General features: G+C 42.6%; 1 protein-coding gene across 3 annotated transcripts in view; it reads left to right on the top strand.

Annotated features, from left to right (window-relative positions):
- SVEP1 (sushi, von Willebrand factor type A, EGF and pentraxin domain containing 1) overlaps window positions 1-25281 on the top strand; it is a 538231-nt gene that overhangs the window by 444206 nt on the left and 68744 nt on the right. For 2 of the 3 annotated variants that reach the window (XM_030193746.1, XM_030193744.1), the window contains 3 exons: window positions 11424-11487; window positions 12956-13129; window positions 21552-21725. In XM_030193746.1, the coding sequence (XP_030049606.1) occupies window positions 11424-11487; window positions 12956-13129; window positions 21552-21725 (412 nt within the window). The remainder of the gene's footprint in view (window positions 1-11423; window positions 11488-12955; window positions 13130-21551; window positions 21726-25281) is intronic. The other variant, XM_030193745.1, reaches the window with a different exon arrangement.

The raw sequence follows: 25281 nt of genomic DNA, 5'->3' as shown, positions 1-25281 counted from the left end.
CACAGAAGGAAGGGTCTCTCCTCCATCCATACCCTTGCTCCGTAGCCCTGACCGCTTGGTTCCTGACAACATAGATTTACATTCCTTAAAGCTTCCTGAAGGCGTCTCTAGAATACTCCTAGCCTCTAGAAAGCGTTCTACACAGAAATGTTACCGTTTCAAATGGAAGAGATATTCCCTCTGGTGTGCAGCCAAAGTACTTGACCCTGCTAGGTGCTCTCTTCCTACTCTTATGGAGTATCTCCTCCATATTTCAAATTCAGGCCTCAAAACAAACTCAAGAGTACACTTGAGTGCCATTACTGCATTTCACTTCAAGGTTGATAATAAACCAGTTTTTGTTCATCCCTTGATAGTAAGATTTATGAAGGGTTTATTTCATACCAAACCTCCTATCAAGCTACCTCTGGTGGTTTGGAATCTCAATGTCATCCTGAAACCTCCCTTTGAACCACTTCATTCTTGTTGCTTAAAATTCCTCACATATAAGGTAGTGTTCTTAATAGCTCTTAACTTTCTGCCAGAAGAGTAAGCGAACTTCAAGCCCTAGTAGCAGACCCACCTTACACCAGGTTGTACCATGACAGGGTTGTCCGAACCCACCCCAAATTCCTCCCTAAAGTGATATTGGAGTTCCACCTCAATCAGTCCATTGTACTTCCTGTCTTCTTCCCTAAGCCACACTTTAATCCTGGAGAAGCGGCACTTCATACATTAGAATGCAAGCGTGCTCTAGCATATTATTTGGAGAATACCACGCCTCATAGGAAGTTCTCCCCACTGTTTATATCCTTCAACCCTGCATAATCTTTTTACTACTTAAGAGTCAACTCTGCCCTCTGACCCTTTTTTTACCACCAGGCTCATAACTACTTAGGTGCTAAAATTCATTCATGTTGTGAGCCTGGTAGCTAGTGAGTCCTGCATGTAAGAACATTATGCCTGCTTGTCCTCAGAGAAAACTAAGTTACTTACCTGTAGCAGGTGTCCTCCAAGGACATCAGACATATATTCTCACATCCCTCCCTCCTCCCTTTGGAGTTGTCTTCTTATCTATAGTACTGTACTGCTGGTCCTGCACTCAAGTGTCGGGCAGGAAGGCACCCGTGCATGCACGGTTGGGGCACTGCCTCAAAGATTTAAAGTGACAGTGCATTGTGGCAGTGTTTGCACTGGGCTCCATGGATGATGATATCCACATGTGAGAATATATGCTTGCTGTCCTTTGAGAACATCTGCTACAGGTAAGTAACCTAGCTATGCTGTCAGATTAGTAACATACTTCAACAGTATCCCCTGCTAATGTGATTAATGTGTGTTATTTTACCACAGGTCCTGTTTTATGCAGTTTGACCTAATTACTAATAGCATGTGATAGTGCACAATAGCAACTCTAGCAGTATTTCTCATCAACCTGTTTGGAGACTTCAGGGTCAGAATTCTTACCACTTCTGAATATCTGCTTTATTGATAGTTGCTATAAGACTCTCTTCCACTGTTCATTCTCCAGAATCCAATTTTATTGTGAGAGAATTAGGCCTATTGCTTTCAAGTAGAAAATGTAATAAATATTGCAGGTTATTAACAATGTATGCTAATGCCATTAACTCACACTGTCTGCCCCAAGACCCATTTTATTCATGTTTAGTTTATTGGCTTGATATATCCCCCCTTAATCATATCTTCAAAATCTTCCTATACAGACCAATTATCACACTTGAATTTGATAGAAGTATTTACTATTGGTTGGAATCAGGACTACATACAGTGAATCAGAACAGGCAGATCTTATATAAAAGAGGCTAGCAGCTTCTATTGATTAACAGAACAGCTGAGAATTAGGTAGGGATCTCTACATTTTGTTGCGTCCCTTGGAGGGGTTATTCATGTGTGAAAAATGTTAGATTTTTTACACATTTTACAAATCTACTAAATGTAAACCGCTTTGATTGTACCATAGAAAGGCGGTATATCAGATCACTTTACCCATTACTATGCAGCATGGTGATTTACAATTCAAAAACATAGATAAAAGCAAACAGAACATGTAGGAAAAAAAGTGAGATAGCAAACATGCAGCCCCTACCACCTCACGTGCACCATTTAGTCCTCGATGGTTTGGGTGAATGAGTGAGTATTCAGGATATCTATGAAAGAGTGATTTCACTGTAACTGCCATTGTGAAGCAATTTCTGTTTCAATGAAATTTAGACTTTATATTTGGGTCCGATATTGAAAACCATTTAGGTGGGCAGGAGAGTCTTTTGTCCCCTTAAATCATGTTGGGCATATCAGTAGGGGACATTCAGCAGTACTTACCCAGTCAGTGCTGCTAAATATCCCTGCTGACTTCAAGTTCTAAATCCAGAAAGTTATTTATTTATTTATTTATGAAGGTATTTATACCCCACATTATCCCCACAGACATGCAGGCTTAATGTGGCTTACATAAACCGGAGAGAGAGAGAGAACTCCGGGTGATATCAGATACAAATGAAAATAGTAGAGTAGAAGGGCAAGAAAGAAAGGATACTTTACATATAACAGTACAAAAGAATAGGACTAAACAGGGTCCACGTATGGCGATAGTCCTATATCATTCCCGGAGATAAGGCTTTGGTAAATAGATGCGTTTTTAGTGCCTTGCGAAATGTAAGGTAGTCTCTCAGATTGGTGATGTCTCTAGGAAGTGCATTCCATAGTTGCACACTGATGAAGGGAAAGCTTGACGCCTGACTAGATCCGTGCTTACAGCCTTTCCAGCTGGGATAGTGCAAGGTGAGATATAATCTTGAGGACGGGTCAGCATTTCTGGCTGGCAAGTCAATCATATTCAGCATGTAACTTGGAACATCCCCGTTGATGATTTTGTGAACCATGGTGCAAACCTTTGTAGAAAAATGCTGTCACTTGCACTCAGTGAAATACAGGCCAAGGGCTCAGGCTTAGAGCTAAGAGCTAGGCCTCTAAAAATCATAAGACATTTCACTGTAATGAAAGCTGAATGAGGTAATTGAGAACAAACAGAAGGAGGGGGAATCTGCTCAATAAACAACAGCTGGACTGACAAGAAAGTCACAGGCAAGGATGTTTTGGCTAGTGGAAGATAGCAATGAGCCAGATGCAAGTAGGGCAAGAACATCCAGGGGGGCTGAAGGGAACGTAATGACATGTGAAGTCATTAATTCACAGTTGTTGATATCTAGAAGGTACTTGGAAGCATGTCACATCATTTGTATCAAAGATGTTGATACTTAGAGCTTGGGAACATGTGGAGTCATTGTTATCAACCAATAATAGGCAAAGACTGCTGGTAAGAAAGTGAGGGTCCATAGGAATGAATGGTACAAGAAATGTATAAAAAGGCAGTCTGCTAGGGTATGGGGCAGAAGACAGAAGGAAGAAGACAGACTGCACCTGCTATGTGTCGCGGAGCGCTGCTCCATCATTTTACAGATATGAATGCCTAATACCTGTATTGCCTTTGGTAAGTTGCTAATAAACTATTTCCTTATATCCACTGAATCCCGGGTGTCCTTTTGATTATGGAGCTTGTTAGTACTCAGACTGTGTAAAGCAGTCCGGGAAGATACGAGGTCAGAGTAATTAATCATGTAGTGGGAACACGCAGTTCTATTCATTTTAGTAGAAACCCTATTGCCTCACCTGCCCTAACTATTAATATTATGGCCTTATAGCCTTCTTATAGACTGTACAATATTCACCTTGAATTCAATGCGTTCCTTGATTGGAAGCCAGTGAAGTTTAGCAAGAAAAGGCGTCACGCTATCGAACCGGGCTTTATAGAAGACAGGTTTCGCTGCCGTATTTTGGACAGTCTGTAGTTTACTCAAGACAAAGCCCTTACAACCTGCTAATGTACCATTGCAGTAGTCCATGTGACAAAGCACCAATGATTTACCATATTTCTAAAGAGTGGTCTCGGGAAGAGGTGGCGTACTCGCTTGAGCTTCCACAACATGATGAACATCTTCTTGGCTTGCACCTTTGCTTGACTTTCAAATGTTAAAAAACGGTCAAATATTACTCCCAAAATTTTCAAACTTTCAGAGATAGGAAGGGTTAGACTATTGGCCACAATAGAAGTGGGAGGGATGAACTTGCGCTGGGAAGTCAAAACAAGGCAGTGTGTTTTGTCTGCATTAAGTTTTAGCTTGAAAGCGTTTGCCCAAGAGTCCATGACTTGCAGGACGTTTTCGATAGACTTAATAATCTCTGATACTGTAGAATAGAATGGAATATATACCACAACATCGTCGGCATAGATAAACGGATTTAGTCCCAAATATAGTAACATAGTAGATGAGGGCAGAAAAAGACCTGCACGGTCCATCCAGTCTGCCCAACAAGATAAACTCATATGTGCTACTTTTTGTGCATACCCTACTTTGATTTGTACCTGTCCTCTTCAGGGCACAGACCGTATAAGTTTGCTCAGCACTATCCCCGCCTCCCAACCACCAGCCCTGCCTCCCACCACCGGCTCTGGCAGAGACTGTATAAGTCTGCCCAGCACTATCCCCAATGAGCTAATGTGTTGGCCAATGGGGTCATCATAAGGTTGAAAATGATTGGCGACAGGGGAAAACCTTGAGGCACGCCACAGTCTGCACTCCATGCCGTTGATAAGTGCGAATTCACTTTGACCTGGTTATCTGGGAGAAGGAAATAAAGTGTGTGTGGGGGGGGGGGGGTGTAGTTGGATCAGATTTATAAAACTGGTGAGAATGTTACGGAGATGGAAGAGAGACCCGACTATCGATAATCGGAAGAGAGGAAAATGACAATGAAACTGAGAGCAGAAAATGGTCTGTTCAGGGGAGGGGCAGAGACTAAAGATTAGAAATAATGAGTGAGGTAACATGTTGTAAAAGAAACAAATCCAACGTATGACCAGTGGTGTGAGTTGGAAAGTGAATACATTGTGTTAAATTGGTACCATCTAAGAAAGAAAGAAAAGCAGCAGTACAAGGGTGTGATGGGGTGTCAATGTGAATATTAAAATCTCCCATCACTAATAGATTCATATAGCAAATAGAAGCATCAGCCAGAAATTGCAATAGAGTTTCCCAGGCAGATTGTGAGTGAGCTGGAGGAAGATAGCACAAAATTGTAAAAGAAAAAGGAACAGTAGCACGCAAGGCTAAAAGCTCAGAATATGAAATGTCAATGAATGGAATTTCAGAAACAACAAAGTGATCAGGCAGACAGATTGCCAAACCACCACCCCTTTTGGAGCAGCGGACTGAATGAAAAGTAACAGAATTGGGAGGCAGAGTCTGGTAAAGTTAGGCATGATCATGCCAGGTCAATAGGTTGGTGCAAATGGGTGTGCCTATGTGCGCCCTGCAACACATGGAATTGATAGTAATCTATAAATTGCATGCGTTGCTTGGTGCCATGCCTATGGCCCACCCATATGTAAACCTACCAGGTAGTTATGCGCCATACTTCTGTTGCTGATTTGTACTACCTGCTATATCTTTCAGGCTCTGGGTGCTATCTCCCAGCAGTGAGCTGCAGCAGTTTGGGCCCCACCCACTCCCAGAACACAAGAGATGACATCACAAGCTTTTGCTATTAATAGTTTACTGCCTCTGCGGCGTGCACTGAAGGAGTGCACATAAGGAGCAGGTAGTGCTCCTTATTGCTCTCCTTTGTGTGAACTCTTGAGTGTGCACCTATTTGTTTGGATTATCATGCTGGCATTTCAGTATTCAAATATCAAAAAGTTGCTAACCAAGTCTTGAACAAGTTAGCTCTATAAATCAACTAAACGGGGTAGTGTCTCATATAATTGGCACGACTGTTCTCAGTTCACCCTAAGGTGAATCACTCACTTGTGCTCATAAATTAATCATAGACTCATCCCCCGCCTCCAAATAATGCATTTGTTATTGCATTATAACCTAATTCATGCGTTTACTTATGGTTCCTTACATGTTTTCTTATCTATGCACACAACATTTATCTTAGGCAGGTTGGTGAGCTCTTATACCCCGACAGGTCCCCGTTTCGTTTCACTTTATCAAGGGGGAGTGTCACCAAATCTGTCAGGAAAGGAAAAACAAAAATAAACTATAAAAATTAAACCAACCGTTCTGTTGAGGCCTCAGGTGTTTGACAGTTGTTTGGCATTTCTGTATTGGCATGGTCTTGGTCTGGTTTCCTTCTGGTTAGTGTCCCAGTTATTGGAGCCAATAGCTTCTATAAGTTATATATCTGGTTCTCTAGAGTCACCTAGTTTGCATTTTCCTTCCTGCCCTCAGGTAAGAACCTTAGGGCTTCTTTTACAAAGCCACACTACCGATTCTCAGTGCGACAAATGAGAGAAAGCCTATTCAGTTTCTATGGGCTTCCACTCATTTGCCGCATGGAAATCGCTAGTTTGGCTTTGTAAAAGAAGCCCTTAGTTTCTGCTTCTGCTACTACAATATGTGTGCCTCAGTGTAGGACCTTGGAATTTTTGGACCTTCAAATAGGTTTACTGAATGTTCGTTCCCTTCGCAAGAAACATCACTTTATTAAAGACTTACTATTTACCTATAAGCTGGATGTTCTTTATGTAGTAGAGACATGGCAAGACAACTCTGATCTAGCATATCTGAACCAGGCCATCTCATTAGGTTATTCTGCTCATTATAAGAACAGATAGGGAAAAAGAGGAGGAGGTTTGGCAGTCATCTGCTCCTCCTCTGATAACATATACTGTCAAGAACATGCAGTCATGGGCTATTTGGAATTCCAGTCAGTACACCTCAGCAGTTTAGCCCATTTAGATCTGCTTCTGTTGTACCAACCTCCTCCGATTACTACAAGTTCCATAGAAGATCTTAAAGCTATTATTACTTCTCATGCCCTTAATACTCCCAACCTTATTGTAGTAGGAGATTTTAACCTTCACCCTGGATACTTATCAGCACCACTTGTACTTTATTTCCTTTTTTTTCTGGATGATATTGGTTTATCTTCACATATTCAGACACCCACCCATACTGCTGGACATACATTAGATGTGGTGGTCTCCTCTATCACTGAGTCCCTGATGCTCTCTGTTCCTACACTTCACTCATTACCTTAGTCTGACCATTGACTTATAATTTTTAACTCTACTTGTAGGAAAACTATTGATTTAGATTTATCGAAAAACACCAGGTGCTTAAATATGGATACACCAGATTCAGTTGCCAGTGCCTGGACTATTGACCATGATTTATTTAGTGCCTCTACTCTGCAAAATCAGTCCATTCATTGGAACTCTAGATCACTTAGCTCCACTTGTTCCATCTATCTCAACATTTAGGACAACCATCTCTAAGGTCGACCTAAATGTTGAGATTTGGGCGTCCCCGACCGTATTATCGAAACGAAAGATGGACGCCCATCTTGTTTTGATAATGCGGGTTTCCCCGCCCCTTCGCGGGGTCGTCCTGCGAGGACGCCTTCATGAAGACTTGGGCGCCCCATTCGATTATGCCCCTCCATGTCTGTTCCAACATTACGTATACTTCTGTCCTCTGCATTTCGGAAGGTAATGTTTAACACAGTGGGACCCACACTCTGGAATAATTTACCAGTCTCTACATACAGAATCCTCTCTTTCCTCATTTAAAATTATACTTAAAACACATTTGTTTCAGTCTGCTTTTGATAGATAACTAATATTTTTTCTATTTAATCTGATTGCTCTGCTGGACCGCTTTAGCCTAAGATCCTGAGAGATGCAGTGGGTATGCTAACCTTCTAATACCTACTGTTGTCTTTGTTGTTAATTTTATTGTATTTCTGTTTTGTTGTATACTTAATTTGTAATCTATTTGTACTATGTATTGAATACTTAGTATGTAAATTGCTTTGATGGCACTGCCCTAAGTGTTTCATCAACTAAAGACTACCTTGAACCTTGATAGCACTTATCCACTACTTTATAGAATAGCATGTAGTACATTTTGGTGCATATCTGCCAATTAGGATGGCACTAATGTGCACAAGATTCACATAACTGTACACACCTATTGCCTCAATAAATTCCAGGTGCCTCCAAAGACCCATATAGAGACACCCATTATATTCCTATGGCTGTCTCTAGCATTACTTTACAAAGAGGACTTAAAATTAATGCATATTTTAATAGCAATAGCGTTAAAATCAGTTATACTTAATTGGAAAGACAATTCAACTCTCAATGTCCATTTCTGGTGGCAGTCAGTGTTGCATATCCATAAGTTTGAACTGTTATTAACTGATAAACTTGGAACTATCCAACATACTCTAAAATGTGGTCAGGTTTGGATAAGTATATGACTTCTATCAATCAATAAGCAGTTATATTATGATGAGATATATTTTATTTGATATTATGCCTGTTACACTTTTTACTTAACTTTGTTTATGTAAGTACTAGTAAAACGGCCCGTTTCTGACACAAATGAAACGGGCGCTAGCAAGGTTTTCCTCGGAGTGTGTATGTTTTGGAGAGTGTATGTGAGAGTGACTGTGTGAGAGACAGAGTGAAAGTGTGAGTGTGTGTGTGTGAGTGAGAGAGTGAGTCTGAGTGTGAGTGTGTTTGTGAGAGAGTGTGTGTGTGAGAATGAGAGTGTGTGCAAGTGTGTATGTGAGACACAGTGTGAGAAAGAGTGTGTGTGTGTGTGTGAGAGAGAGAGTGTGTGTGAGACACAGATTCTGTGTGAGAGTGAGTGTATGAGACCAAGCGAGTGTGTGAGTGACTGTGTGGCACATAGAGAGTGAATGTGATACAGTGTGAGACAGAGTGTGTGAGAGTGTGAGTCAGAAAGACATTGTATATGAGAGAGAGAGTGTGAGCCCTGCCCTCCCAATCCATGCCCATCTGTCCCCTGCCCCCTCCATTCATCCTTTTCCAGCAATTCCCCTCTCTCCCTGAGTCCTGCCCTCCCAATCCATGCCCATCCATGCTTCTCTGTCATCTGCCCCCTCCATTCATCCCTATCCAGCAATTCCCCTCTCTCCCTGAGCCCTGCCCTGCAATCCATATCCATCCATGCCCATCTGTCCCCTCCATTCATCCCTATCCAGCAATTCCCCTCTCTCCCTGAGCCCTGCCCTCCCAATCCATGCCCATCCATGCTCCTCTGTCACCTGCCCCCTCCATTCATCCCTATCCAGCAATTCCCCTCTCTCCCTGAGCCCTGGCCTGCAATCCATATCCATCCATGCCCATCTGTCCCCTCCATTCATCCCTATCCAGCAATTCCCCTCTTCCCTGAGCCCTGCCCTCCCAATCCATGCCCATCCATGCTCCTCTGTCCCCTGCCCCCTCCATTCATCCCTTTCCAGCAATTCCCCTCTCTCCCTGAGCCCTGCCCTCCAAATCCATGCCCATCCATGCTCCTCTGTCCCCTGCCTCCTCCATTCATCCCTATCCAGCAATTCCCCTCTCTCCCTGAGCCCTGCCCTCCCAATCCATGCCCATCCATGCTCCTCTGTCCCCTGCCCCCTCCATTCATCCCTTTCCAGTAATTCCCCTCTCTCCCTGAGCCCTGCCCTCCCAATCCATGCCCATCCATGCTCCTCTGTCCCCTGCCCCCTCCATTCTTTTTTTTTACAGCAATTCCCCTCTCTCCCTTCCATGACCCCCCCCTCGCATCCATGCTCCTCTCTCTCCCATGTCCCAGCCTGGCCCGCCCTCTTCTCCCCCCCCCCCCCTCGCATCCATGCCCCCCTTCGCATCCATGCTGTCGTTTTTCCCTTGCCCTCCCGCTCCCATTGTTCAACTTTACTGCCCACCCTATTGTCTCCCCCCAACATCCCTTTTTTTTTTTTTCTTTTTAAATTTACCTCCGTGGCAGTTCCGGCAGCATAGCGTCAGGGAAGGAGGCGGCGCTCCCGACGTCTAGCCTTGCCTTCGCTGTGTTCCGCCTTCTTCTGATGTCAGAAGAAGGCGGAACACAGCGAAGGGAAGGCTAGAGACGTCGGGAGCGCCGCCTCCTTCCCTGACGCTGTGTTGCCGTAACCGCCACCACGGAGGTAAATCTAATCTTCTAATATATTAAAACGCACCGTGAACGTTCTGAAGACAACGTTCTGAAGTCACTCAAACACTCCCTGGCTGTAGGGTTCGTGGATTCATGGTGTGAAGCCAGCCAGCCATTTCTGCCTCGCCCTCGCGTCAAACGTCATTGGATTCATGGTGTGAAGCCAGCCAGCCGTCTCTGCCCCGCCCTCGCGTCAAACGTCATGACGTTTGACGCGAGGGCGGGGCAGAGACGGCTGGCTGGCTTCACACCATGAATCCACGAACCCTACAGCCAGGGAGTGTTTGAGTGACTTCAGAACGTTGTCTTCAGAACGTTCACGATGCGTTTTATTATATTAGATCATTCTATTATCTTGTAAGCAAATATCAATAAAAATTCTTGGAATTAAAAATAATTAAAAGGCCTCAATTATGCAATGAAATTGTAACTAAAGATATTTATGCTAGTTATAAAGAGGCAAAATTACTAGTAACAAATGTCTTTTGCTAAATAGCCCTTGATAAATAGCAAAAATCATGTGTTTGCCTTAACGCACAATTTTTTTTCACTGCAAGACACGTTAAGTAATAATGAACTAGAAACATTTACCTCCCCTCTTTATTAAGCTACGCTAGCACCAACACAGCCCATTCACTTTGAATGAGCTGTGTCGGCATTGCCATGCGGCAGCTGCTAATACAGCTTAGTAAACGGGGGGTTAGAGGTATGCAAAGCAGCTTATTATTAAGTAAAATGAATAATGGAGCCTATGTTTGACCTCACAAACTTTGTTATTCCTGCCTGGGCAGACTAGAATAGGCTATACGGGTTTATCACGTTATTTTCCATGAAACTCTTAGGATGCCCTACTGCAAAATTCAAAAATGTGCAAAAAATATATATTTCTTTTTTTGCACATTTTTGAATTTTGCAGCCATACAGCCTATTCTAGTTTACCCAGGCAGGAATAACACAGTTTATGAGGTTAAACATAAGCTGCATATACACACATAAAGCTCCATAGAACAGAGTCAAATATATACCAAATTAGTCCACAGATCTTTCTTGCAGCATGATAAAATATACCACATACCAGCTATTAACCAGATATTCAGCTATTTGGTTGGATCGGAGATACTACAGAATTACAAACATGTCCTGGTTTAACAATCCTTACTCGTTCCTGACAATCCCAGGCTCCTAGACAGGTTTTTGTTCTGAATTTGCTTTTAACCTTGATCAGATTCTTCTTCATTAATGTAATGCAGGCAGGAAAAACCTTTCTGTGGTTGATGAGATTGCAGTCCTGATAGTTTCTGATAAATGATGAGGTCTAATCGACGGCATGCTCTCAAGATTTGACTTGTGCTAAATATATGCTATGACATTTCCTTTATCATTTGGTAGGGTGAGGCTGAACAGACATGCCAGCATAACAAACTGTGGAGCGGGAAAAAACCAGCGTGTAGAAGTAAGTTCTAAAAACCTAAAACTTGATTGCATATTTCAGAAATGTGCAGGATATTTATGAATACTTAAAACACGATTGGGTCAATATTCAGCCAGCATGGTCACTGCCTAGTATGTCTCCTACATTATTATTATTTTTTTATTGAAGTATATCAGTTGGACTACCACACTATAAAGAGTTCAGGAAGAATAATATTTTAAATATGAAAAAATGCAGCAAAGCAACGAGAAGTCATAAGAGTCTACACCTCTGGCTGTTTCATTAGTTGTTTGAGATGGGATGTTTGAGGAACAGAAGGGGGAAAGAGGGAGTTTGAGGGAAGGGATACAAAAGTATGATGACTGTTATTGAAATTTTACCTTGCCTATGTTCATCTTTTACATTGATATCATTGGACTGGTTTTTCTGGTTGTTGGCTTGAAGGCATCAACAAAAAAGTTTCATGATAAAAATAAGAAAATGCCTATAAATGTAAAATTTGTGGGTTCTTTTAATAAATTCAGACTTAAGGTGAGATGGATAATCAGGACTAATCAATGTATGTAGAAACAATTCCCATGTTACAGAAGTTCCCTTGCACGCAGGTGAGGAGTCAGTTCTGTTATTTCTGATCGGATCAACAAGGACATTGCTGTCCATACTAAAATCTGGGACTCTCACAGTGGAAAGAACATAGGGAGAAATTTTCAAAAGATTCTCCACAGATGTTTACCCCTGGAAAGGGTCATCTAGAAACTGCCCTACAGTGGCGTAGCCACAGGTGGGCCTGGGTGGGCCAGGGCCCACCCACTTAGGGCTCAGGCCCATCCAACAGTAGCACATGGTAATGAAAATGCTGCTCTCCACAATACTGGCACCTTCGCATGCTCAGTTTCAGCGCATGCCTGCTGCAGACTACCAAGATGGAGACTGGAGAGAAGCATTTTCCCACCAGCTGAGATATATTTTTGATGTGGGGGTAGGGGAGAGAACATTTGGTGCCCACCCACTTCTTGCCTAGGCCCACCCAAAATCTGCTGTCTGGCTACGCCCCTGCTGCCCTATCCTCTCAGTGCGGAAATGAGATGGCACTGGGTATGGGGATGATACTGGGACCAGTTCTGCAAACTACACATGTGCAGTTTGTTTTGAACTCCTTTTGTGTGTTTGCACTTGCAGACTCTGGAGTTTCTTTTGCTCCCCATCATCAAATGATTTTTAGAGGAAAGCACTGGCTTACAAGCTCATGCAAGCTGTGCAGAAAAGCTGAAAATTCATCTCACAACTTTAAGAGAAACCCCATTGTAATGATTGGGAACCTGGGAAGTTTACCACATATATCCTGTGGTTTCCAAACTTCTGAATGAACAGCACTCTTCAATTGATGATATGTATTTCCATGTTTACATCTAATGCCATGCATCAGATGTTTTTAGAGATGTTCTTAATTGAGTAGATCTGACTGTAATTATATCTTCTCCTGTGCCAGGGATATCCTGTGGGGCTCCAGAATCACTAGAACATGGTATAATTCAAGGCAGCCAGTATCTGTTTGGAGATGAGGTTTTCTACAGCTGCAATCAGGGTTTTGAACTTCGAGGACCAAGTGGAAGAATCTGCCATGTCAATAAACAGTGGCGTCCAGCAGCACCAGTGTGTGTGAGTAAGTACAAGTGATCTGGATTTTAGATTACTCATCTTTACCAAATCTGAACTCATGATGAGTTACCCACAAGCACACAAGTTAAATCCCTGTCCAAACAGGCTTTCAGTCTAAGTTGTAACTGAGGCAGTGGAGGGGGAAGTGGCTTGCCCAGAATTAAAAGGAACATTAGAGGGAGAAGCAGGATTTGAATCTTGACTTCCCTAGTTCTCAGCCTGCTGCTTTAACTACTAGGTTATTGCCTATTGCACTGCTGTTTAGATCTGTACATTTCCTAAATGAAGGCATACTGAGTTCTACACATGTACTACTTCAGAATTGAGCAAGCATGCAGACTTTGTTGTGTTCAATAGCATTTTCACACCTTTTTTGACAATTTGGAGGGTAGTTCTAAAAGGTGGCACCAAGATTTAGACACTAAGGATGTATATAAATGTCAGTATTTTAGTCATTTACACACATAAGTAGCCACTTATAAAATACTAACCAGCTTAAAAGTGCACATATTGTTCTCATGAAGGTGGGCAATGCACATTGGTGGCGTTTGGGTGGCTCGTAGGCAGAGTGTAGAAGTATGCACAAACATTTTAAAATACAATAATGTATGCATACATTATTCCTAGCATCTAGGCACAGGCATTGACACTAGTAAATGACCCCTAGGGCTGATGTGAGTGATCATACCTTAAATCAAGACACGTTTTTAGCCAGTTGCCCTAGTTAGTGATAAAGAAAATCAGGCACCTTAAATAGTGCTTTTAATAGGTACCCTGTTATAAAATGACCCTCTTAGAGGGGTAATTCTTATATGCTGCTGCCTAGGTTTAGGTGGCAAGAATGAGGTACATGCTGGTATTCGAGTCATGCAAGCGCATATGTTAACACATACACACATAAATGGCCATATTCAAGCTACGCGTTATTCTATAAGTACATACCAGTCTTCAATGGCACATACTTTGCAGGTGGGCGTTCACATGGGCAGAGTTTGGATAGCATGTACAATTACGCACATAAATTATGTCCTAATTTAGCACCTTGACTGCTAGTGGTAGTACTGTGAGATTACCGCAAGGAGATCAATAAAACCAGAAAATCAGAAAAGAACACCATAATGTAATAGGAAAGAAAGAAAGAACAAGTAAACATCACCACAAACATTCATATCAAATATATACATATTGTCAAGCCTCTTAATACTTGTTATCTGTAAAGATAACCTTGGCACACCAGCACACACCTGGAGTCTCTTTATTTTCTGTAGTTTCCTTTATTGAATAAATATAGATAATTTACTCACAGTCAGTTATTCAGAAGTGTTGCCCCCAGGCACAGAGACTCCATAATTCTGAGAGCTGTATCAGTGGTTGGAAGTTGAAATCTGAAGAAAGGCAGCTTTATTGCAGAGGTGGGAAAATAGTTAAACATGTAGAAGTAGCTCAGAGCAGGGTGACTGGAAAGTGCAATATCTCATTAGGGAGATATGTACAAGGTAAAAACCGAGTTCATTCCAGGTAGCTTGCAGGACAAGTGTTGTCTGAAGCAAGATGGAGAATGCCTCATGGCGAAAGAGAGGCCAAGAAGGGGCTCACATAGGCCGAGGGAGGAGGAGGTAAAGGGACCAGTAGGGACAGAGCCTGCCATCAAGTAGCAGGGGTGGTCTAAGAGGGCAGCCCTCGATTGGAGGGAAAGGTCATAATTGGCTGACCTCTCAGGACAGAGGTTGTAAGAATGACCAGGAAATGATAGCAGGTAGACAAAGGAGCCAAGCTTGGCTGAGAAACAGAAGAGGTCTTTGCAGCAGGATAGACCAATAGTAAAAGTCCTTATACAGACAGGCAGGTGTGGCTGCGTTACATGTGAGACTACATTACACACAATGCATTGCTCATATATCTTTGCAATGAGGACTGTAGCAGTAAAAATCCTTAGAAGAGAGAATAACAGTAAAAGCATTAAACACATTTTAGGGTCACACTATAAACTAGTGCAAGGCTGTTGGTGGGGTAGATTGGATACTATTAAAATGACTTTGGCTCCTAGAATTAACTATGTTTTAAGTATGCTTCCACTCACATTTCCTTTGAGCTTTTTCCTAAAAGTTGATAGGATTCTTTCACAATTTTTATGGAAATCCAAACCTCCCCGAATTTCAATTCACACACTAAAATTACCCAAGCAAAAGGGTGGAGTCAACTTTCCCAAATTTACTGCTTATCACAATTCTTTCATTTTGTCTAAAGGGTATTATTGGTTTTTAAAAGAGTACACTTTTTGTACTCCTTCCTTCATGGTTATTAGTGGAACGGTCCCTGTCTCATCCTTATCCTTTGAAGGTATTGGCGGAAATGGGCCCTAAAAGCTGTAGGATTGTATTCCCAAGTAATAAATCAGTTATAATTACAACACTTACAGCTTTTTCAGCTTTGGTAAAGTCTCTTCCTAAATTTGTCGATTTCCCCTGTAATTTGGTCCTGTGGAGTAATAAACATTTAATGATTGATAGGAAAACCATAAATTGGCCTATTTGGCGAAACTGTAACATCTGGTACTTGAATCAATTGATATCCGAAGGTATTCTTAAAGCATTTGCTCAGTTACAAGCTGAGTTTCAAATTCCCAACTCTCAATTGCTTCAATGGTACCAGTTGCGTAGTGTCAGATGTTCAATGGTCCCATATGTAATGTATTTCCAAGGAGAGGTGAGCCCTTGTACTCGATGAAGGAAATCCCTCACCGGGCTGTTGGCCAAAACCCTGAGTCCTCTCTGTGCCTCCCACCGTTCCCCAGGAGTTGAGCTCCTGAGTGCGAGTAGCCAGCTACAGAGAGAACAAAGTCCAGCACAAAGTCCACAGGGTTAGACCCGGCAGCAGATAACAGCACAAACCAGGGCTAGGCAAAGGTAGTACTAGGCAGCGGTCAAGAGCAGGTCCAGGAACAGGCAGCAGTCAGTACCAGGCAGCGGTCAAGAGCAGGTCCAGGAACAGGCAGAGATCAGAACCAGGCATCAGTCAGAAGTAGATCCAGAAGCACTGCAACTATCCAGCGAACTGAGTAGAAGCCGAAGCACAGATGGACTAGGGCAGAGCCTCAAATAGAGAAGGAATTAGGCTCAACCAAGCACAGCTGAAAACAAGATAGCAGCCTCCATTGGATACACCCTACGACCAAATAAGGGCTTCCTTCCTGAAGCTGCCACACTCCAAGATGGCTGTCCTGGCTTAATAGACCCTCTTCTAGACCCATACTTGCAAAGACAGGGAACATGACACCGTATATGGTCAATTGGCCCAAGGGCATCTTTGTTGGCTGCAATAAAACAATCTCTCTACTTCATGTATCATAGGGCCCTTTGGACGCCAAGAAAGTGTAAATTGTCTGGGTCTTCTAATTGTGATTTGTGTTGGTCTTGCAAAAAAACTACAGGAACTCTAATACATCTTTTGCTATAATGTCCTAACCTAGTCTTACTTTCGTCAGATATCTGGAATAAACTACAAAAGATTTTTGGGTTTCAAGAATCTTTTTTACCTAATTTGGAAGTCCCCTTGCATTCCATTTTTATTTTCAGAAAATGATAAACTACTGTTTGATTTCTTAGTTTCTGTGGCATTGAAATTAATAATCTCGCATTGGAAAGATAGCTCTCAAGTCAATGTTATCCTTTGGTGGAACTGGATTTTATTATACAAAAACTATGAGCAGTCTGCAATAAACTCTATTCCTGGACATAAAATTAGTCATCAGAAATGGAAAACTCTAGACCTTTTTCTCTCATCTGCAGCTTAAACTTATAGAACTTATTTGCTTGAACTCAGCTTTGTATACCTTATCATATTGTGCATTAGCACATGTTTTTGTTGTTTTTTTCTCTTGTGTTAGATGTATCTTTCAAAAATCTAACAAAGATATTTTAAAAAAAAGTATATATACAGCAGATCCTGAGCAGACAATTCCCGAGAAGGCAACACAGGGTAGTAATACCAAAATAAGGGTTTTGGTAGCATGGTCAGAAAGGAAGGAAGGAATTTTGGTGATGTTGTAAAAGAGAAAGAAATGATGGGTTTTATCGGACATGTGCAGAAAAAGAAAGGGAGGAATTAAAGATAACCCTAAGGTTATGAGCTAGGGAGACAGGGAGGATGACAGTGTTATCCACAGAAACAGAGAATGGGGAAAGAAGAGAGGTGGGTTTAGGGGGAAAGATAAGAAGCTCAGTCTTGGCCTTCTTCAGTTTCAGGTGGCAGTTGGACATCCGGGCAGCAATGTCAAACAAGCTGGCTGAGATTTGGGCTTGGATTCCTGGTAGAATTTCTGGTGTGAAGAGATAAATGGAGGAGTCATCAGTGTAAAGATGGTACTGAAAACCATGGGAAGAAATCAGAACACCAAGGGAATAAGTATAGAGAAAGAACAGAACTCCCAAGATAGAGCAGTGAGATACACAGACTGATAGTTGAAGAGTTAAGGAGAAGGATCCACCAATATTTAGTGCCTGCCAGTGCCTAGATAACTACCTGGGCAGTTGTGACCACATAAATAGGAGTCCTAACCTTCCCAGATTGCTATCCGTACACAAGCACCAAATATCGGTGGTACTCAGATAACTTTTGGTGGCTGCCGATAGCCTGAATATTTAGCATCTGTAGCCAGATATGACCCAGTGTTGAATATCCAGATCTGAATCAACCCACAGTGACCAACATTTCAAAAAACATTGACCACCACTGGCTGAATATTGACCTGATAACTTTCTTTTTAGAAATAATAATAATACTTTTAGTAATTTTGTAAGGTTAACCTATGCACAGTCATGTTGGATAGTTTTCTAAGAGTTTTGTTGGTAATGTTATTTTGCTCTTACTTTACATTCATGGTACAGTGCTATGTAATAATTTTAATGAAAATGACAATATATTTATAGTGCTTTGCAAAGACTTCACACTCTTGTACATTCACATTCTGCTGTCTAAAAATTACTGTTCAAAATTCATTAAAAATAGGAGATTGTTTCATTGATCTATATAACATACTCTACATTTTCAGCATGAAATAATTGTGGAAATATTCAAAAGGTAATTAAGAATAGGAATTCAAAAAGTCTTGATTACATAAATTTTCACACCATTTGACTCAATAGTTGGAAGCCCCATTTGGAGCAGCAGACACCATAAATCATTTAGGATAAGTGTCTACTAGCTTTGCACCATTGGATTGTGCAGTTTTTGCCCATTCTTTTTGGCAAAATAGCTCAAGCTCTTTCAGGTTCACTGGGGATCTGTGGACTGCAGCCTTCCAGTCTTACCACGAATTTTCTATTCAAGTCCGGTCTGGGCTTTGAATGGGCCAAAAGGACATTCACTTTCTTATTAATTTATTTATAATTTTTATATGCCATTTTATTTATTTATATCATTGAAATGGATTATGGTATATGAAAACAACAACAGGTTGAAAAAAATAATAAACAGAATGATTTGTCAGATCCATCAGTCTGCAGACCCAACCATCCTAACTTCTGCCAAAAATACAAAGGTCTTCAAACCCCTTCTGAAACTATTAAATTTAATCAGAGTCTGAATCCTGAAGACAACTTATTCCAATATTCATCAGCAATCATTCTAAATGCATTAGATCTCCAGGTCACTTTTCATAGAAACATCCCAATCTAGGAGTACTAAAACATTACCTTGTGCCGATCTCAGGTGTCTTCTTGCTGAGCCACTCCATTGTTGCTTTTGCCTTGAGCCTTTGAATATTGTCCTGCTGAAAGGTAAATACTCCCAATCCCATGTCTATAGCACACTAGAACAGGTTTCCTGTAGGATCTCTCTATACTTTGCATCACCCTTCTGATTCTCAGTCTTCACATGTTTTCCTGATCCTGCTGCTGTCTTTCATAACATAATTCTACCAGTACCACCATCATGCTTTACTTTAGGGGTGATGTGCATCACACATATCACTTAGCCCAGAGACCATACAGTTTCTCTTTGGTTTGGTTTTATCAGTGTCCCTTAAGTGTTTCCATGCTGAAGGAAAGGATAGTGAATTTCCTGGAAGCCAATAAGTTGCAAGATCCGAGACAACATGGTTTCACCAAAGGGAAATCGTGCCAAACGAATCTCATTGAATTCTTTGACTGGGTGACAGGAGAATTAAATCAAGGACGTGCTATGGACGTCATCTACTTAGATTTCAGCAAGGCTTTTGACACGGTTCCCCACAGGAGGCTCTTGAATAAACTAGAAGGGCTGAAGATAGGACCCGAAGTGGTGAACTGGATTAGGAACTGGTTGACGGGCAGACGCCAGAGGGTGGTAGTGAATGGAGTTCGCTCGGAGGAGGGAAAGGTGAGTAGTGGAGTGCCTCAGGGATCGGTGCTGGGGCCCATTCTGTTCAATATATTTGTGAGTGACATTGCCGAAGGGTTACAAGGTAAAGTTTGCCTTTTTGCGGATGACACCAAGATTTGCAACAGAGTGGACACCCCGGAGGGAGTAGAAAACATGAAAAAAGATCTGAAGAAGCTGGAAAAATGGTCTAACGTTTGGCAATTAAAATTCAATGCGAAGAAATGCAAAGTGATGCACTTAGGGAGTAGAAATCCAAGGGAGGCGTATGTGTTAGGTGGGGAGAGCCTGATAGACACGGACGGGGAGAGGGATCTTGGGGTGATAGTATCTGAGGACCTGAAGGCGATGAAACAGTGCGACAAGGCGGTGGCCGTAGCGAGAAGGTTGCTAGGCTGTATAGAGAGAGGTGTGACCAGCAGAAGAAAGGAGGTTTTAATGCCCCTGTATAAGAAGTTGGTGAGGCCCTACCTGGAGTATTGTGTTCAGTTTTGGAGGCCGTACCTTGCGAAGGATGTTAAAAAAATGGAAGTGGTGCAAAGAAAAGCTACGAGGATGGTATGGGAGTTGCGTTCCAAGACGTATGAAGAGAGACTTGCTGACCTGAACATGTATACTCTGGAGGAAAGGAGGAACAGGGGTGATATGATACAGACGTTCAAATATTTGAAAGGTATTAATCCGCAAACGAATCTTTTCCGGAGATGGGAAGGCGGTAGAATGAGAGGACATGAAATGAGATTGAAGGGGGGCAGACTCAGGAAAGATGTCAGGAAGTATTTCTTCACAGAGAGGGTGGTGAACGCTTGGAATGCCCTCCCACGGGAGGTGGTGGAGATGAAAACAGTAACGGAATTCAAACATGCGTGGGACAGGCATAAAGGAATCCTGTGCAGAAGGAATGGATCCACAGAAGCTTAGCTGAAATTGGGTGGCGGGGGGAAGAGGGGTTGGTGGTTGAGAGGCTAGGATGGGGGAGGGCAGACTTATACGGGGTCTGTGCCGGAGCCAGTGATGGGAGGCGGGACTGGTGGTTGGGAGGCGGGAAATTCTTCTGGACAGACTTATACGGTCTGTGCCCTGAAAAAGACAGGTACAAATCAAGGTAAGGTATACACATATGAGTTTATCGTGGGCAGACTAGATGGACCGTGCAGGTCTTTTTCTGCTGTCATCTACAATGTTACTATGTTACTATGGGGCTCATTTTCAAAGCACTTAGCCTCCCAAAGTTCCATAGAAACCTATGGAACTTAGCCTCCCAAAGTGCTTTGAAAATATGCCTCTAAGTGTTACTTTGCAATTGCTATGTGGCATAATCATATGGCTTTTCTTCAGCAGTGGCTCCCTTCTTTCCATCCTCCTGTACTGGCCATATTTCTGAAGTAACAAAATTATTGAACAGTCAACATTTTTCCACAGTTTAAGCCACATATCTCTGTAGTTCTTCTAAAGTAATCTTAGGCTTCACCATGACCTTCCTCAGCAGTTTCCTTAACTCATGGCTACTCACTTTGAAGGGATGACCTGTTGAGACTATGTCTTGGCGGTGTCTTACTGTTTCCTCTTTAAAATGATGAACAAGACAGTATCCCAAATGATGCTCAAACACATCAAATTCTTCTTAGCCTTCCCTCAATCTGTACCTTTGAATATCATTATCCTGGAATTTCTTTTAGCGGTTCTTTGTTTGGCATATTTAGACCTTCGCTTCAGTTTCATTGCTTGCAAAAGGAACAGTTGATTCTTCATCTAGGTGTACCCTCCAATCAGCTCAGCTACTGAGGTTGAACTCAGATGGGTTTTATTGGACTTATTATGGCCCTTGTTAAGGCAATTTCAGTTTGCTATGACAAAAGATGTGAAGGCTTATGTCTTTCAGAATGTGTGAAGGTGTGGAGACGTTTGCGACACTATATATCATCATCCTGTATGTGCAACTCGTACATTTTGTTAACCAAGATAAATTAAAATGTATTATAAAAGCTTAAATGTTCCAAACAGTATATAATGTTTTTATTGTAATTCAAAAATCATTGTTTCCCCCCTCCCCCCTCCATCTGTTCTAGGTGTATCCTGTGAACCACACTCTTCTGTAGAGAATGCGCTATCCATTGCAACAGGAAGTGTTTATCGTAGTAATGTAACTTTTGTGTGTAATTTTGGATATCACCTTGTTGGGCCTCAAAACATCACATGTCTTGCTAATGGAACATGGAGTAAACCCTTCCCATATTGTGAAGGTAAATAATACTGGCTTTGTAGATTCAGCTTGGAATCTACCAAAATACTTCAAATTTTACAAAAGACTAAAAAACAAACGTGTAGCAGAGGGAAGTTCAGTATGCATCTAAAAAGACCTGCCCTCAGACTAAAAAGCCTGAACTGTCTATGGGTGTATCTTGAGAATTTAATTTAATTTCAGCACTTAAATCTCATGTAACCTTCAGGTTCAAAGCCTGTCGCAACAATAAAATAGACAGTAAAATATATAGCAATTTCATACAGCTAATAAACAAGCCCCCCATAAAGCACGAGTAGATCATTCAAAGAATCAGATCAATAGATATTTTTGGGATAACCAACCCACCCTTTTACAAACCCGTGCTAGCAGCTGCCGGTGTGGTAATGCTTACACAGCCCATTGAATGGGCTGTGTCAGCATTGTCACGCAGCAGCCGCTAGCGCGGCTTTGTAAAAGAGGGGATAAGTCTTTAAAGTTCACCTCTTCGTGTGGGGATAAGACTTTAAAGTGACTTCTTCGTGTGGTTTCATAATATTACCTATGCATTGCCGTAACTGGCTTTAGGTATAGGACAGCTGTAGCAGTCACCTCTATACCACAGTTGTACCAGCTACCTGTATGACACAGCTGCAGTGACTGGCTTGGTGACATATCTCAACGATCATGTGTAGCACAGCTGCAAAAGTCCACCATTTTGCACGTCTGTGATAGCTAGCTATGTGGACACGGTTGTGGTACCTAGCTCTATGATACAGCTGCAGCCTACAGCTTAACGGCACAACTACATCAGCCGCATGTAGGATTTATCTGTTTCAGTCACCTTAATGAACCCGCCAGCTGCATAGCACAGTTTTTCAATCGCTATAGTACACACTTGTACCAGCAGGTTATACTCTACTACTTCCACAGAAGAATGGATGACTCAATCCAGTCACCTGTTTTTACCCAGCTACAACAGTTACCTGTCTTACACAAGTTGTACACACCAGCTGTTATATTCAACTCCGTAGCTTACCTGTTTAGTAAACCTATCTTTGTTGCTTACTTACATTTGGTGTTTCCAGTGTATTAGTACCTAGGGGCTCTTATGAACTTTATAACTTATCTGATAATTTTCTTTCCTTTAGTCCCACCAGACCAGTTCAGAAACCCACCCTGATTCAGGGCCGGCGCAACCCGGTAAGCATGGTAGGGGGGCACCAACCTTTGGAAGGCGCCACAGGCCATGCTTACTGCCACCAGTGGCTCACAGTTCCAGCCCCGGTCACTGCCCCCCATTCCCCACCTGCCCTTCCCTCTGGTCCCCACCTGCCCGCCCTTTTAAATCTTTAATTCAAAGTCAAAGTGACAGCAGCAGTGGCAGCAGTGAAAGAAGCAGGCTCGCCTCAAGCCTTCCCTTCCCTCACAGTGTCCCACCCTCACGGAAACAGGAAATTACATCAGAGGAAGGTGGGACACTGAGAGGGAAGGGAAGGCTTGAGACGAGCCTGCATCTTTCACTACTGCTGCTGCCGCCACTTTCAAATAAAAGATTTAAATGTAGGTAGGCAGGAACAAAAAGGGGGCTGCTGCGGGAGAAGAGGGTGGCAGGTGGGGCGCTGGGTTGGAACTGAAACTAGCAGCAGCTGAGAAGGGGACTAAGGCTAGAACTCAGGGGCTGAAAAGGGGGGCAGATGGGGGCTGGGGCGAATCGCTGGATATGGATGGGAGGGGAGGATAGGGGGCAAAGAAGAATTACTGAACATGGATGGGAAGGCAGGGCAGGGGAGAGAAGAGAATCGCTGGACATGAATGGGAGGGGAGGCAGGGGAGAGAGGAGAATTGCTGGACATGGATGGATGGAGAGGAGGGCAGAGGAGAGGAGAATCGGATATGGATGTGCAGGGGAGAGAGGAGAATCACTGACATGGATGAATGGAGAGGAGGGCAGGAGAGAGGAGAATTGCTGGACATGGATACAGGGGAGAGAGGAAAAGTGCTGGACATGGATGAATAGAGGATAGGGCAGGAGAGAGGAGAGGAGAATCGCTGGACATGGATGGATGGAGGGGAGGGCAGGGGAGAGAGAATTTCTGGATGAATCGAGAGGAGGACAGGGGAGAGAGGAGAGTTGCTGGACATGGATGGATGAAGGGTAGGGCAGGGAAAGGAGAAAGGAGACTCGCTGGACATGGATGGAGGGGAGGGCAAGGGAGAGAAGAGAATTGCTGGACATGGATGGAGGAGACGGAAGACAGAGAAAAGAGATACAAATGAAGGGAGGGGAGAGAGGAGAAATGCTGGACATGGAGGGGAGGGAAGAGAGAGGAAGGAGATGCACATGGATGGAGGGAAAGGGAGAATGGTGAAATGCTGCAAATGGATTGAGGGGAGGGATGTAATTCTTCATATGGATGCAAGGGGTGGGAGAGAGGAGAAATGCTGGACATGGATGGAGGTGAGGGAAAGGGAAGAGAGGAGAAAAACTGCATATGGATGGAGAAAATAGGCAAAACTGGATCCACTCTATACCTCCCCCAGTCAAGTCTGCAGAAGGACCCATCTTTTACTTATGGATGTAGGGCAAGGAGTGTAGGGCAGTGTAGTGGAAGAGTGGCCTAGTGGTTAGGGTGGTGGACTTTGGTACTGAGGAATTGAGTTTGATTCCCACTTCAGGCACAGGCAGCTCCTTATGACTCTGGGCAAGTTACTTAACCCTCCATTGCCCCATGTAAGCCGTATTGAGCCTGCCATGAGTGTGAAAGTGTGGGGTACAAATAAAACAAAAATAAAATAAGAAGAAAGGAGGAAAGTAAAGAAATAAATGAACAGGAAGCCCTAAAATGGAGTTAAGAGAGAGAACAGGTAGCAGCAGAATCAGAGACTGGGACCAGCATGATCAGAAAAACAAAGTCACCAGACAAAAAAGGTAGAAAAAAATCATTTTATTTTCATTTTAATGTTTGGAATATGTCCAATTTGAGAATTTACATCTGTCTTATTTTGCACTGCATAAAAGGAAATGTTTTTCTGGCATTGTGCTACATGCAGAGTCTAGCTTCTTAGGATTTCAGGATAATTTTTGAAGAGGGGTTAGCTCTGTTCTACATGTGTAACTGCAAGGCCAAGTGTCTGAATAGGGATCTGTTTGTTTGGTTCTGAGATTTTGATAATATATTGTGTTTCAGATTTGGCAAGACTGTTCTAATTCCTGATCTGTGTGCTAATTTAGTTTGTGTCATTTTTGGTATACTGAAGCTGTAACAGCTTGTAAAAATTATTTACAATGAAAAAAATCACATTATTTTTCTTCTGCACTGGTGTAATATTTTCCTTGATACTTGTTTATATGCGCTGTGGCTTGTAAAAGGGGTGTGACTACTGTAGGGACAGAGCCACCCCTAAGGGTACCCATAATGAGTACAGACAGGTACCTTTTTTTCCTACAAAAATGCACTGGGGCAGGTGTATGGTAGTGGAGGAGTTTGTGTTGCTCTCACTGAGGGGAGGGGAGAAAGAAGGTGCCAGATGGGAGGGGGAGGGGAGGGGTTGAGAGGAGAAAGGAGAGATTGAAG

This window comes from Microcaecilia unicolor, chromosome 2, assembly GCF_901765095.1.
Source record: "Microcaecilia unicolor chromosome 2, aMicUni1.1, whole genome shotgun sequence".
NCBI classification, from domain to species: Eukaryota; Metazoa; Chordata; class Amphibia; order Gymnophiona; family Siphonopidae; genus Microcaecilia; species Microcaecilia unicolor.
The sequence above is the reverse complement of the archived record's forward strand: the minus strand, read 5'-3'. Positions and strand labels throughout refer to the sequence as shown.